Here is a 15,307-nt window from a genome sequence, read left to right on the forward strand (position 1 = left end):
ATAATCGATTCCACATACCTCATGGTGCGGCAAAAAAAAAAAGACTATTGGAGTACATCTTAGATCCTATATTAAGACCTTTTCTTTGTCTATTTTGAAAGAAATTATGTAAATGAATTCTCTGAAACAAAGGCACATTTTAAGGAGGAAATGTGCTCACAATTTGGGGACATTTCAAAGGATTCATGCCTACAAAAAAGAATGACATAATCAAGATGTCAACAATGCTTTTCTTTTCCGGTTCAGGATTGTGGCCAATATAGTTATCCTAAGAACAAGAGCCATTCTTGATATGCAGTGTGTACAAATCCAGAGGCTCCTGTGACTCTGAATAATGTTACGGATCAGAAGACCTTCTAAGTGAAGTAAAATTTGCTGAGGACAGGACCTCCCAGACATCCTGGAAACATGCTGACTCCTTGCCTCTAAGCTGCATATATCCTTTCCCCCACTGGTAAGAGTAGTGGCTTTCTAGGGCAGTCCATCGTAGTCTAGAAGGTGGTCTACCTGTTGATCGTGTATAATATGGATGCCTGTTTTATGATAATGTCACACTTTGTTCTTTCATCCTCTTAGTCATCAAGCCCTGTAGACTCTGCCTCCACAGTGTCATGTTATTTTTTCCATTTCCACTACCACCACCTGAGTTCAGGTCACCAATTCTTTTTTTAAAAATATTTATTTATTTGGTTGCACCAGATCTTAGTTGCAGCAGGCGGGTTCCTTAGTTGTGGCATGCTAACTCTTAGTTGCGGCATGCATGTGGGATCTAGTTCCCTGACCAGGGATGAACCCAGGCCCCCTGCATTGGGAGTGGAGTCTTATCCACTGCGCCACCAGGGAAGTCCCTAATTCTTGCCTATCACATTGCAGTAGCCTCCTAATTTATTTACTTCCAATCCTTTCTCTCTCGATCCATTCTAAAACAATTAGAGTAATGAACCTAAATTAGAGCATATATCATGGTACTCTAGTTCTTAGAGGTTCCCAACTGCCTAGAAAAGTTCTAAGCTCTTCAACTGGCTTTCAAAGCCCTCAATAATATGACCCCATCCCGCTTTTCTAGCTTTTGTATATCCCATATTAGTAAACATTCAGATTTATCCATTCAACAATGGAGTGTTTGCCATGGGTCAGGCATAGCTAGGGTTACAAAGGGAAACACGATAAGTGTCCTCAGCAAGTGGACAGCCAGTGGAAAAGAATAAAACTGAAGAGAAGCCCACGTGGAAGAAGGAAAACCAGGAGAGTATTGTTCCCTAAAAGGCACATGAAGAAAGTGTTTCAAGAAGGGAATGATTAAATACATGTTAAATACTGCTGAGAGGTCAAGTAAAATGAGGACTGCAAATTAACCACTGGAGTTTAGTCATGTGGAGGTCATTGCTGACACTGACAAGAATGGTTTCAGTGGCGTGGGGGGAATGAAAGCTCGATTGGGGTGGGTTCAAGAGAGAAGAGAAAGTAAGGAGGCTGAAGATTTTTGCTACAAAGGGGAACATCAAGAATTTAGGTTCTAGGGACTTTCCTGGAGGTCCAGGGGTTAAGAATCTGCGCTTCCACTGCAGGGGGCACAGGTTCGATCCCTGGTTGGGGAACTAAGGTCCCGCATGCCGTGCAGTGCGGCAAGAAAAAAAGAATTTAGGTTCTAGGGAAGGCTTTCTAAAGATGTGAGAGAGAATATCAAGTTTGTATGCTGATTGATGAAATGATTCCATAGGGAGAGAGAAAGTGATGATGCAAGGGATAACTGCAAGTACTTGAGTAGGCAAAGAAGATGGGATCCAGTGCACAAGAGGTTGATCTGAGATAGCAGAGAAGGTTCAATCATTTTAACTGCAGGAATAGCAGAAAGGATGGAAACAGAAGGAGTAAATTAGTAGATTTGGTGGTGAGAAATGAAGTTTTTCTCTTCTGATTGCTTCCATTTTCTCAGTGAAGTAAGTTAACAGCTGAGAGTGAGGAAGGGAGGAGGGAATTATGGAGGCTTAAGGATAGAAGAGATGATGTGCACTAGTCACCTTGGATCACAGGAGAGTGAGTTGATTAAGGAAATGCAATAGGATTACTGAGCACTTGAGATTTCTGGCTATAATTAAGGTGAAACCTGCAATGCATTTCTTTTTTCAGCCTCTGAAGAAGAAAATGCTTTTGCATGCAAATTTGCTCAACCTCTCTCCCCTTGATAAAATCGCATTCTAGAAAGCAAAGCAGAAGAAGCTACCTCTTCCATAAAGTCTTCTTCCTCTAGCTCTCCTAGCCCAAAGTGAATTTTCCAACCTCTCAACTCCAATATTAAGTTGTTGATGCCTCCTATAGAGCATAAATTCCATCTCACATTATGGTTAGTTGCTGTGCAAGACTGGAAGTTCCTTAAATAGGGAAACCATTTCTTATTCACTACAGCCACAAGATGTTTCTCTCCATCCTCTCTGCCACATATAAATCTCCATGGTTCTAGGTCTTGCCCAAATACATAATTGTGTGGTATGGATGCCCTATTTCCTTACTAAATTGATATTTTCAGGAATAGGAACCTTGCTCACCTTTCCTGCTTATGTCCCTCAAATATTTTGCTCTTGAATTTTAGCTATTATTATTTTTACAGGTCTTTTAACAAAAAGAGGTTGCTTCAATTAATGTTAATTCATACATACGGTATATACCAGGATCCTTGTCCTCAAGGGGTTGACCGCTAGAGTCAAATGTCTCAGAAGAGGTGCTGACAGAGCAAGGCTTGTATGTAAATAGCACCAGAGGGTAGAGATGGGGAATGGGAGAAAGCAAACAGGGAGACAGGAATAAAATTTAGGTGGAGCAGAACAATTTCGTTTTTTCAACTTACATAAAATGATTCTATAGGGCAGTCCATGGAGCGTCCCCATTTCCAAAGAGCTGAAGATGTGCAAAATAACTACAGGTTCCAAACAGTGCCCTCTTATTTATCCGTATTATCTAAGACTGTTGCTCCCCATCCGTGGCAGAATTTACTCATTCCCTTTCCTCAAAGTCTGAGAGACTAGATGGTTAAGACTTTGGTGTGGGAAAAAAACCTCTGGCACAAAAACAACAGCAAGGGCTCGCAAATCAGGGTTCAGGGAAGCCCAGAGACATCCATTAATAGCAGGCCCAGGTGAGCGCGCGGCAAGAGAGCGTACCCACCAGCCCAAGCGCCTGAGCCGCCGTTACGTAACCGGCCGCGAGAGGCTCCGGAGAGCCGGAAGCCCCGCCCTGCCCCAGGCCCCGCCCCTGCCCTAACCCGCTGGTTAGGTGTCGTGCGCAACCCTCCGGAAGATTCCGCCCTTTTCACCATCTAAGGATATGATTTTTTTTAAGAGTTGCTGACGCCATTGCGTAGGACTGGGCCCTAAAACCGTGATCTAGGAGCGCCTCTCTCAGTCGTTACTTCCGCTCTTCAAGATAGCTGCAGGGGTCTTCCCCATTTTTCTCAGTAGGCGGCGGCGGCGGTTTGAGATGTTCGGCCTCAAGAGAAACGCAGTGATCGGACTCAACCTCTACTGTGGGGGGGCCGGATTGGGACCGGATAGCGGCAGCGGCGCCTCCGCTCCGGGAAGGCGGCTTTTGGCTGCAGGAAAGGAGGCCACGGCCGGGCGAGAGGTAGGGGGAGGGGAAGCCGGCGAGGTGATTGGCGGAAGCGCCGGCCCGAGCCCCCCGGCCACTCTCGCGCCCGACGCCCGGAGGGTCGCGCGGCCCTCGCCCATTGGCGCCGAGGGCCCCGACGTCACCGCGACCCGCGCCAGGCTGCTGTTCTTCGCGCCCACCCGCCGCGCCTCGCCGCCCGAAGAGATGGAATCCTCGGTCTCCGACGCCATCATGTCGCCCGAAGAGGAGCTGGACGGGTGCGAGCCAGAGCCTCTAGGGAAGCGGCCGTCCGTCCTGCCTTTGCTGGAATTGGTCGGCGAGGCCAGTAACAGCCCGGGCAAGGACGGCTCACTCCCCTCGACGCCGCCCCCAGCAGAGGAGGAGGAGGACGAGTTGTACCGGCAGTCCCTGGAGATTATCTCTCGATACCTCCGGGAGCAGGCAACCGGCACCAAGGACGCGAAGCCACTGGGCGGGTCTGGGGCCGCCAGCCGGAAAGCGTTAGAGACCCTGCGACGGGTCGGGGACGGTGTGCAACGGAACCACGAGACGGCCTTCCAAGGTAAGGGGGTTATTCGCGAAGGCCGCGCTGCCTTTTTTCAGCTCTCTGGACTCACCCACCTTTGCTGGGTGGAAACCGAAACGAGTCAGTGTTGAAACGACTCTCATCCTATTTCTGAAACCAGAATATTCTGGCCGTGAGTCATTGTTTCCACCCACTTGGTTCTTTTGGAAATGGCAGCTCTGCTCAAAGCCCGGAAAGGGTGGGATGTCAATTTTCAAGTGGGATCAGCCTGAGTTCTATAGAGCCCGAATAGCGATTTCCCCCGCCGTGGGTGGGCAGGCGAATCGTGCCCTGGTTTAGACAAAGAGGCCGTGAAAACCTGCATGCTTTTCTTCCTCTCAGGCATGCTTCGGAAACTGGACATCAAAAACGAAGACGATGTCAAATCTTTGTCTCGAGTGATGGTCCATGTTTTCAGTGACGGAGTAACAAACTGGGGCAGGATTGTGACTCTCATTTCTTTTGGTGCCTTTGTGGCCAAACACTTGAAGAGTATAAACCAAGAAAGCTGCATCGAACCATTAGCAGAAAGCATCACAGATGTTCTCGTAAGGACAAAACGAGACTGGCTAGTCAAACAAAGAGGCTGGGTAAGTTTGCTTTAAGGTTGAGGAGGGGACTTGGAGTGGAAATGAAATGGAGGATTTTATAGAGAAAGAGGGGATAGCTAAAGGTTTTTAAGATGCACAACTTGGTTTTCAAGGCTCTAACTTTGGACCTCTGGTTGCTTGATGTTGATTTAAGTAGTTGGTCCTTAGAGATGGTATGACTGTCTTGAATTGTTGTATCAAAAATCCTGGGTTTGGGGCTTCCCTGGTGGCGCAGTGGTTGAGAGTCCGCCTGCCGATGCAGGGGCCGCGGGTTCGTGCCCCGGTCCGGGAAGATCCACATGCCACGGAGCGGCTGGGCCCGTGAGCCATGGCCGCTGAGCCTGCGCGTCCGGAGCCTGTGCTGCGCAACGGGAGAGGCCACAACAGTGAGAGGCCCGTGTGCTGCAAAAAAAAAAAAAAAAAAAAATCTTGGTTTTCTGTAAGCTGTTTTACTGGTTAAGAAATAAGAATCACCTGGGCGTGATAGCAAATACATTTTTGAGCGTGCCCCACCTCCCTTTTAATTGCATAATGTGTCTCCTTTGCAGCCTGGGGATAAATAATAATTGGTTCGTCATTGCGTTTGGGGGGGGGGGGAACCTTAGATATTTTAATTCATCTTTTCTTTGTAAATAGTGTTTTTAAGCCAGTGGAAGCCCATACTTGAAACTGTGCTTTTTGTTTGTTTTCTAGGATGGGTTTGTGGACTTCTTCCATGTAGAGGACCTAGAAGGCGGCATCAGAAATGTGCTGCTGGCTTTTGCAGGTGTTGCCGGAGTAGGAGCTGGTTTGGCGTATCTAATAAGATAGCCTTTTAAGTGCAATAATTGACTCAACCAACTCCAGCCACCAAAACCACATACGCCTGCTGTGAAATCAGATGTATTTATGAAGTTGGACTTCAAGCTGTGCAGGCCATAACCTCCAGGAGTTCTACTCCAGCAACGGAGAAAAGCAAGCGGCAGGAGGCTTATGGCTAACAGGAATAAATACATGGGAAAAGTAGTCCCTCTTGAAGAGTCACTGTCTGAAAGAAGCAGAATTCTGTTTCAGCAACAGGCAAACTTTGGGAGGCCACGGAGGAGGACTTTTAGATTTAGTGAAGACGGTAGGGTGGAGAGACTTTAATTACCTTGCCTAGAACAGGAAAGTGGCCAGTAGCCAGGCTAGTCATAGAGTTCATTAAATATGCTCACTGAATCCATTAACTTCTATAGTGTTAAAATAGAAGCACTAACAATGCCAGCGTCATGTGTAAAATGGATTTTAAGCTACAAGTAATAGAACCTATGACTAGAAGCCTCAACACTGTACAACAGAGTGTGAAGGGAAGCTTTATCCTTTGTAATTAGCTTTCCTAGATGTGCTTCTTGAATAGAAAGTCCAATGCTCAGGATGTTTATACCTGTTCTACTTTGGCTTGGTTTGAGTGATTCCTAGTTTATTAGCCTAGTGTCATGGCCAAGAATACTTGACTTAAGGCTCAATTGCAAATCTGGAATATCCTGTTTTTAAGACAAAAACTTGTAATCGTCTGTAAAAATTGTATATATTTTTACAGAACATCTGTTTGAAATGTAAAGGGAGAAAAGTCTGAAATTACATTAGTTTTTTCATACCCTTTTGAAATTTACAACTTCTGTAGTTAGGAACCTGTTTCTTATAGCTTTTTCTATTCTAAATTTTGTGCTAGTCAGTTCTAGATTGTATACAGAACCAACTGATGTAATTGTATGCAACCTGGTTGTAGTACAACAATTCTGATTCATAACTATGCAGGCTTTAATTTTCCTATCTGATTTTGGTAAGTATTTCTTAAATACCTGTTTGGGGGTTTTTTGTTTTTTTTTTTTAACCTGGGGCTGAGAAATTGAGGAATGGAAATTAATCCTTTCACTTTGTTACATGTGGGTTTTCAATAATTGAGTCAAGGTTTTAAGGATTTATTGGGGGGGCGGGGCACACAGGCTGATGACTTAGAAATAATGGGCTCTGATTGGGCAACTACTCATTTGAGTTCCTTCCATTTGTCTTAATTTAACCGGTGAAATTTTAACTGAGTTCATGAGCTCATCTTCAAAGCTTTTGCTGAAAGATTTTCAGCTGTTCCAAATGGGACTTATTAGGAGTATGTATAAAAAGAGCACATCGGGTGGATGAGAGACATTTGATCCCTTGTTAATAAATTGTACAATGATGGCTTGGAAAAGCAGGCTATAGTCTAACCATGGTGCTATTACTAGGCTTGCTTGTTAAACACAGGTCTAAGCCTAGTGAGTTAATAAAACGAATAATTTCATTTCTATTAATGATTCTCAAACTTTGTTCCAGATTTTTGCATTGGCATCTCTATGGACTTCAGACTTGATGTTTTATCAAACTTACTGTTTATTTCCTATCCTTCCTTGAAATATTTGCTGCTTGTTCGGCTCCCTCTACAGATATTTATAGTTCCTACAAATTTACCTTGCCATCCCTGAACTCTTACTAGCCCTTTTAGTTTTTGGCACTAGGAACCTAAGTGACCGCCCAAGGAGTCCACAGACCTTCATCCTTCTTGAATTTTATCCTTAGGAGGTGGCAGTACAATGGGTGCTGACAGTAACAGTGACGAGGTGAGAAGAGTCCCTTTTCCTTGGACTAGTATCTTATTGGTTGTTGCTTAATCCTGTCTTTGGGGAGAAATTTTCAAAATCCCCTTAGGGATTTTCAGAGGAGGGGATGATATCTTAGGTGACTTTCTCTAGGTTCTTTTGCATTTGAATATGCTCACTTAAAATTATAGAAATTGATGGGCTCTGTTAAACCTCAGAGTTATATAAAAGCTACTAGTAAACTGGAGAAAACTTTTATAGTGGAACCAGGGTCATTTTGAAACCTTTAGCTTCTGAATGTGACCTTTAATATGTGGACTCCAGACAAAAATAGGCATGAATAAAATGACTAAGAATGTAATTAGGGAACAATTGCCCTGCCCGCCCATCTCCAAGCCTTAAGGTCATCTAGCTAGAGCTATTTTTATCTGTGTATTTATCATTCTTGATCATAAACCACTTATTTATATCATGTCTATCTCTAAGGACCTAAAAGCACTTTATATAGTTAATTAATCTTAAGATCTAGTTAAGGTGACTAAAAAGGCCTGTCTCCCCATAACCAGTTATGGAAATAAGCACAGAGCTGTAGCTTGATGGAGTTTAGGGGCCCCACTTCCCAATTTACTAGGTGTGACTGCTGAAATGTAGATGAGAATCTTCAGTTGCTATTTTGGGTCAGAGGCTGTGAGGGCTTAGGGAGCCCAAGTGCTTCGGGGCAGGGTGGGTGATTCTGTAGGGAGAAGAGGCACATGTTTTAAGTGCTGACTAGCTGCATAGTTCAGGCAAATCTTCCAAAATAGAAAGAGAGGGGCTGCCTGGAAAGATGGCTCTCTCAGCAACTTCTGTCTGTCTGATGCTTCTCTCAGGGAAAACCCTGCAGTCCTCTAGTGTCGTCTATGTACATTCTGTTGGGGGTGAACATCTTGGTTCTGGTTAAAACAGCTAATGCTGTTGACATCTGTGCCAGGAAGGGTTAGGACCAACTACAAACTAATGTGGGCTGTAAAACGTAGTGTGTTTCCCTAACTTCCTGTTTGTCCTGAGACGAAAATAATAAATCTTTTATTCAAATGCAAGGTGTGGTACGGGTGTTTTCTAATCAATGCCTGTTTTCCTTCCCCCTCTTAGGCAAGCATCTGAGGGAAGTTAGCTGAACAAACAGGTATAGGTGAATTAACCAGCAAAAGCCCCATAAAACTGATTTGCCTTAGAGCAAAGGTCAGTTCCATTCAGAATAACCCCTTCTTTCATTCAAATTAGAGCTGTTGGGCTTTTTTTAAAATATTTTTTTGGCCACGCCACACGGCATGTGGGATCTTAGTTCCCTGACCAGGAATCAAACCTGCACCCCCTGCATTGGAAGCGCAGTCTTCACCACTGGACCAGCAGGGAAGTCCCGGGCTTTTAATTACATGTATTACTGTTGTACTTTGTAGTAGTTCAAAAGTACAGCAGTATATTTTAATACAAAAATCATAATCCCCATCCCCATTTCTTTTAGTCACCAAATGTTGGTATAACTTGGGGGTAAGAGGGTTCACTACAACAGTTATTGTATCTCCCTATCTCACTCAACCTTTTGAGGTGAGTAAAGGAGCTAGAAGAATTAACACCCAAAGTTAAGTTTCCATAAGGTTGTTGGTACTAATCTTTAAGTGCCTTTCCCCTTTCCTCCCAAAAAGGAGGTGAGAATAAGCAAGTCAATTTCAGAAGCCCTATCCTGTCTTTATTTTCAGCTACCTTGAAAGGGAGGGGAATCACCATGGAAATGTGCAAATATGAGGTTTGCATATTGGTTTTAAGCCCTGAGCACCAAATGCTAATCATGCAAACAGGATTCTGCGCTTTTCCCCCTTCAGGTTTTGTGCATTTCTGTTTGGCAGCCCCTCTTTTTCTGGAGCCTAACTACCAGAAGATGGCAGTTTTTTCTCATTACAAAGAAAGCTGTTTTGTACAAATGAACTCCCGAACAGGTGTGGAGGGAGAGTAGCACAGGACAGGAGCGCCCAAATCGTGGTCAGAGTCAAGTTCTGCTGTGCAAATACTATTGCTCCCATTGCTCTGTTGTGATGTGAAGCTATTTCTGTGGCAATATTCCTCAGTTTAACACCTTAAAAACTTGGGTCAAATGGTAACCAGTAACATGAGTCACTGAGGGAGTCAAAATAATCAACACTTCCCCTCATTTGACACAACCAGACTTTTTCTTTCAGTTCCTGTTTTGCTACTTTAGTGCTAGCTCTTGCTTCAGACTGTTTCAGAACATTTTTCTTAAAGCAGTTGTGACAGCTGGAGGGTTTTACCAAAGTTAAAGTGAAATAATTTGTACAACTGGTGTGTAGCACGGCTCCAGCCAGATGCCCAGAGCACAGGCCATTAATTCCTGGAGTTCAAGATGATCAGCTGAGTCTGTCTTAATTTATCCTAGTTCTTTTTGGCCCCACTTTTTCAATGATTACAGAGCTTTGTCTTCTGGAACCCTCCCACACTCTTTAAAGGCTTCTCAGTTTCAAGATTTGAAAGCTTAACTCTGTCCCTCTTCTTTAGTTTCAAAGTTGTTACAGTGTTATCTTAGTTATGTGAAGCATGTGGAAAGTTGGGAGTTGGGAATCTGCCTGCAGGCGGATGTAACAGACCTCTCAGGGAATTCTGTGTTCTTTACTAATGATTCTTGTGAGGTTAAAAAAAAAAAAAAAAAAAATAGGGCAGGCTTTTGTTCCCACGCTATACCTGGTCTTTCTTTTGCAGTTCCTTTCTTTACCTGCATAGAATAATAGTTCTTGACTGTTGGGAAATGTGTTTGGGCCAAGAATACTACTCTGGATTTTACCCCTTCCAAGTATCCATTTCCATGGCTTGTCTCTGCCGTTGGGTTTCTGTATTCTTACCCACTTTGCCTTCTCTCCTCTTCCCCTGTTCAGGGGTTACTTTAGTTTATTAAGAGTGTTTCAATACTTCAATGAACTGGGACATTTAATGAGCTCAAGGCAGCCAAATGTTTGTTGAGTTTCTTCATTTGTCCATTACCTGGCAGGGGACTGCTTACTATGCACCATGCACTTCTGGATGCTGGAGTTATGAAAAGACTAATTCTTACCCTCAACGCAATCAAAAAAGACTAGGGTGGAGTGGGAGGTTGGGGTTAGCAGATGTAAGCTTTTATGTATAGAATGGAAAAAAACAACAACCAGGGAACACTCAAAGAAACATGACAACTAAATGCAGGGTGATCTTTGATTGGATCCTGGATGAAAAAAGCTATAAAGGACTTGGGAACAATTGGGAAAATTTTAATATGGGCAATATGTTAGTACTGTATCAATGTTAAATTTCTTGAGTGTGTTAATTATATTGTGGTTATATAAGAAAATGTCCTCGTTTTTAGGAAATACATCTGAAGAATTTATGCATAACAAATCCATGGAAAGAAAGCAATTGTAGCACAAAGTTAAAGCTCACAGTCTAATAGGAGTGATAACAGACAAAAATAATTAGGATACAGTACACAAAATACTATAATAAAGATATTATAGGACAAGGGGTGGGACAACTTCTGGAAGTAGAAGGTGGTCAAGAAGGCTTCAAAATAAACATTTGAGGTTGGACCTTAACATGAGTAGGAAACATGCACAAAAGCATGGAGCTGAGAAGGAACCTCTGGTGGGGGGTAGGAGAAGGGGGAGATGTGTAGATAATCTTTTTTCTTCTCATTTCATCTTCCCTCCCTGCCTTCCTTCCCCTTCACCATACATGGCCAGTGAAGGTAGTGTCTCTTCAGTTTCTTCCATTTAGGGCCTTATATAAAAGTATTGGAAAACACTGGTAGGAAAAAAAAGATGTCTCTTTGGTCGTAGAAGTCTGAATTTGGTATAAATACAGCTGGGTGGACTGTTTATTTGGGAAGTAAAGAAGATAGACTGTATTGGCCGTTTCCTCTGTCTTGTTAAAGTGGTAGCCCTGAACACACACAACTTAAGGATCATAGCCATCACTGGATCCTGGTGTAGGAGCTGGCATTGGCAGACCTGCTTTGAATAAAGATGTCTTAAGAGCATCACCTAAGTTCGCTCACACATCTCACCAGCCATCTTCACCCACCCAAGTTCACATAGTCAGGGAAAGGAACCAGGTTTTTGAACATGGACCCGAGACTGCTATGCTCTCTGCAGAACAGAATTTAATAAAGAACAGCCCCCAAAAGTTATTTAACTGGACCCTAAGATACTGAATGATGGCTCCACTCTCCCTAATCCTGTTCCCGTGGGAGACTCAATTACAGCTATTCGCATCCTGGTTCAAAAAACTAGTTTGCTCTGACTGCCCAGACTTCCCCACAGGCTGCATTCTTGCCCATGAGCTCATTGTTTTGGCTTCTCTGCCTGTATAAGTCCACAGACGGCCCGAAGTCTCAGTCCCAGCCCCCTAGCTAGCTGGGGCTGCATTCCATTCAGAATTTCACCACCCCCACTTGGTCTCCCCTCCCCCCACCCTCTGTGGTCACATGTGTATGTTTATTGACGTTATTCTGGAACAAGGTGTGCGGGGGAAAGAGCCAAGGAAGCAGACAAGGAAAAGAGTATTTAACTGTTGGGTTTCTACCTGAATTAGATGAGTTTTCTACTTTATTTTGATTAAGAAACGCCTTCAATTCCGTGCCCCTAAAAACAGTTCGTTTTCTAGTCTAATAGGAGGAGCTGGTTGCAGAAATTTTCCTACACATTTCGTAGACACCCCTACAGGGCTGGTATGACTCAGGTGTTCAGATTTGGGGTCGGGGGGGAGGTAGGGGTTTTCCCTAAGAAACATCGGTTTCATAAACATTTTATTCCTGAATCTCTATGCCCAGATCTTTCATGCATTCCATCCTCAGTTCACACCTCTATTCCTGAGGTTGCCTGGAGTGGTTCCCACCCATCTCTAGACCCTGAACGCCCAGATCTAAGGTAAGGTGGGGCCCACTTTGGCCGAAGCGCTATGGGAAGGGCATTTTGCTTACTTTGTAAAGCTTTGGGTTAATACTGTATGCCTGCCCAGTGTACGCCTTTCCTGTCTCTCCTCTTCATCATACCAAAAAAAAAAAAAAAAAAAAACCCAAAAACAAAACTGCAGACTGTGACTGTGGGAGGTGATTTTTTCATTTCTCAGAAATCCTCCGTGAGGCAAAGTAGAGAAACAGAAAGAGGGAAACAACTTCGTGTCGAAATGAAATGAGGTTGTCTGTGTGTGTTTTGAAATGAGGTGGCTTGTTTTCAGCTTTAAGGAACAACAGCTGTACAGAGGAGCTTGGTAATGGTGGGGGAGTGGTTGGTTACCTGCTTCTTTGCCTCTTTCTCTCACTTCAAAGTTTGATAGTTGGGGTCAGGTCTGAAACAGGATAGAGGTTCTGTATCTTCCTTTCCTCCCTCATGAAGCATGATGGATAGATATGTCAATCCATCATGGTACTATTGAGTGAAAGAAAACCTCTAATACAAAAGAAGGATTTGGTAAGCAATCCCAGAAATAGGTTATTTTAAAAAGAAATGCAGCTGCATTGCTTTTAAGTCCAGAACATATTAATACACAACTTTGATAAAGTTTGTTCTAGGGAAAAAAACTGTGACTCAATTAGTAATATATAAGCTTATGTTTGTATGACAGTGTGTGTACCTTACACAAAGACCATGTATATTTATTTTAATTATTTCCTGGGGCCTAAACACTGAATATATTTGAAAGAATTTTTAATTCCTTGAAACTGTGAGTTGAAAAATGAAATTTAGACAGGATTTTCCTAAAGTGCAGAGAAGTCACGAAAGACGTTTGAAAACAACAAAAACACTTGATCCCATCCAACTTCCAGATCACTGTGGCCCAAAGAACTCAGTATTTTGATAAAGGGTGCTCTGTGGGAATGAAATTGAATAGCAGATCAAAGGAATTAGAATTTAAAAAGTTAAAAGACTAGACTTAATTTTCTCCCCTGTAAACTGGATTTAATTGTCTTCCCCCATCTTATTATTGAGAAGATTCAAAGAGAGAATATATACAAATGCTTTACCTTAAAGCACTAAACAAAGTGCTTTAAGGAATTTCGGGAAACGTCCCTTAAGGATTTACTCTATCAGCCATGTCCAAGTCATTGAATTCCCAGGGAGAAACCACTAAGAAGCCGATGTCAATAGATAGGATGTTAAATTAAAAGGGTCTACAGCTGTATTTTGAAGCAGAGGGGACACAAACAGGACTTTCCACAGCTGGGCATTGTGGGAGTTCAACCAGATGGAAGAAATCCCAGGGGTAAGTAAACTCCCTGCCAGCCAAATCTGCCCTATTGCCTGTTTTTGTATGGCTCAAAAGCTAAGAATGGTTTTTGCATTTTTAAATGGTTGAAAAAAGATATTTGGTGACACCTTAAAGTTATGTGAAATTAAGATTTCAGTGTCATAAATAAAGTTTGGTTGGAACACAGCCATGCTCATTTGTTTACAAATTGTGTAGGGCTGCTTCTGTGCTACAGCAGTAGTCAAGTAGCTGCAACAGAGATTCTATGCCCTGCAAAGCCGAAAATATTTACGGCTGGTCCTTAAGAGAAAAAGGTTGCGCACTCCTCTGCTAGAGCTAAAAAGGCGTCTTATGATGTCATGAAAGAGGCAGGCAACCAAGAATCAGTAGTAGGTGAGGGGAGGGAGGAAGAGATGAAAGAGGGGGTCTGGTTCCAGAGCAGATTAACTCTGCCCCTCCCATCAAGGGCAGGGCCTCTTGCCTGTTAGCCTAGGGATCCCAGGGACACACACAGTCTTCTTTTTATGAGCAACCCCACCCTCTCACCCCTAGTTTCTTTTCCTCCTCACTCAAAGTTCTGTAGAGCTGTCTCTTAAAAAGATTCAGGCAAGGCTCAGAGGGGTACAACACATACACATACATCCTAACCCCAAGCTGGGACATTGCTGAAATTGAACCCATCTCTCCTCTAATACTGAAGTTCTTTCCCAGGACATTCAAAGACAGCTGTCTGGTGCTCGCTGAGAAAGTGCTCTGATCTGGTTCCTAGCCATCCCTGCGCCTCCCCTTCAGCTGGTGTGGCTGATTGGTTTCCTAGCATCTGACTGCTATGGCTCATGCATACCTTGTTTTGGACTAATTTTGCACATTCCTCCCTCCAATCCTTTCTACCTTCTGACCTCAGCCATGAAACACCCCCCTCTAGAGCTTCCCCCAGTCTCCAGGGTCAAGGAGCCCAAAGTCAGATTGAAGATTTGTGCTGTCTAGTTTGGTTAACCCAAACTGTTTCTCTCTCTTGTTGACTGACTTAGTCTTAGGTACTTTCCAGAGGCTTTCTACTTCCTGTAGAAGGTGCCTCTCACCCTTTAAAGCAGACATCTCTTCATCATCTGCCTGTGACAGATAAGCCCCCTCCGCTCTAACTTCCCCACCCACCTGACTCCCAGAACCAGAGATGATGGATTTGAGGGATGCTGGTCGGAGAGAGGGTGGGAATGCAGGAACCCACGCCCCCACTCCACCTCCAAACTATTGAGGTACTCTTTAGCATGATTCCCCATGCTTCAAGGAGAGGAGAGGTCTCTGATTCAGTTTACTCTGGTGGGGGAAGGGTGTTAAGTTCAAATGAAGTCTCTGTAAAACTGGGGAGAAGGGGAAACAGGAAATGAAAGAGGATCTGGTTGGAGAGAATCTGGAAGGGACCTCCTTGCATTTTGTTCTCTCATCCCTCTGCCCTCCTGCCGCCCTCCAGGTCTATCTAGATCCTCCCCTAAAGGGCTCCTGAGGGAGGGTATCTTCAGGTTGAGACACTCATGCTGTAGGTCAGCACCTGGGGCCCTGTGCTCTGCTTCACTCCTAGTTAAGTTAACCACAGAGGTTGAATCTGGATGAGTGAAGAGTGTGGGTCTGGTCTCCTCAGACTCACCCCTGCAGCTGTGAGCACCTGCTTGCAGGGAGGCCCCTGGTTG

The 15,307-nt window shown here is 43.9% G+C and overlaps 1 protein-coding gene across 2 annotated transcripts; it reads left to right on the forward strand.

The window, feature by feature from the left end:
• The first annotated feature begins 3,339 nt into the window (after positions 1 to 3,339).
• Positions 3,340 to 8,431, forward strand: MCL1 (MCL1 apoptosis regulator, BCL2 family member). 2 transcript variants are annotated; one of them, XM_030846373.3, is made up of 3 exons: positions 3,355 to 4,165; positions 4,511 to 4,758; positions 5,452 to 8,431. In XM_030846373.3, the coding sequence occupies exons 1-3, from the start codon at positions 3,475 to 3,477 to the stop codon at positions 5,566 to 5,568; spliced, it is 1,056 nt and encodes a 351-aa protein (XP_030702233.1). In that variant the 5' UTR covers positions 3,355 to 3,474; the 3' UTR covers positions 5,569 to 8,431. The 2 variants fall into 2 exon arrangements, with proteins under 2 accessions (XP_060155875.1, XP_030702233.1); XM_060299892.2 differs by lacking the exon at positions 4,511 to 4,758 and having other exon boundaries at positions 3,340 to 4,165.
• Positions 8,432 to 15,307: the final 6,876 nt, after the last annotated feature.

The sequence above is a fragment of the Globicephala melas genome, chromosome 1 (assembly GCF_963455315.2).
Source record: "Globicephala melas chromosome 1, mGloMel1.2, whole genome shotgun sequence".
NCBI classification, from domain to species: domain Eukaryota; kingdom Metazoa; phylum Chordata; class Mammalia; order Artiodactyla; family Delphinidae; genus Globicephala; species Globicephala melas.

Bases quoted from the DNA above. Each gene is read 5' to 3' on its own strand.
- MCL1 (XM_030846373.3), top strand. From the start codon at position 3,475: ATGTTCGGCCTCAAGAGAAACGCAGTGATCGGACTCAACCTCTACTGT. The intron at 4,166-4,510 runs GTAAGGGGGTTA...TCTTCCTCTCAG, and splicing joins CCACGAGACGGCCTTCCAAG to GCATGCTTCGGAAACTGGAC. The intron at 4,759-5,451 runs GTAAGTTTGCTT...TTTGTTTTCTAG, and splicing joins TAGTCAAACAAAGAGGCTGG to GATGGGTTTGTGGACTTCTT.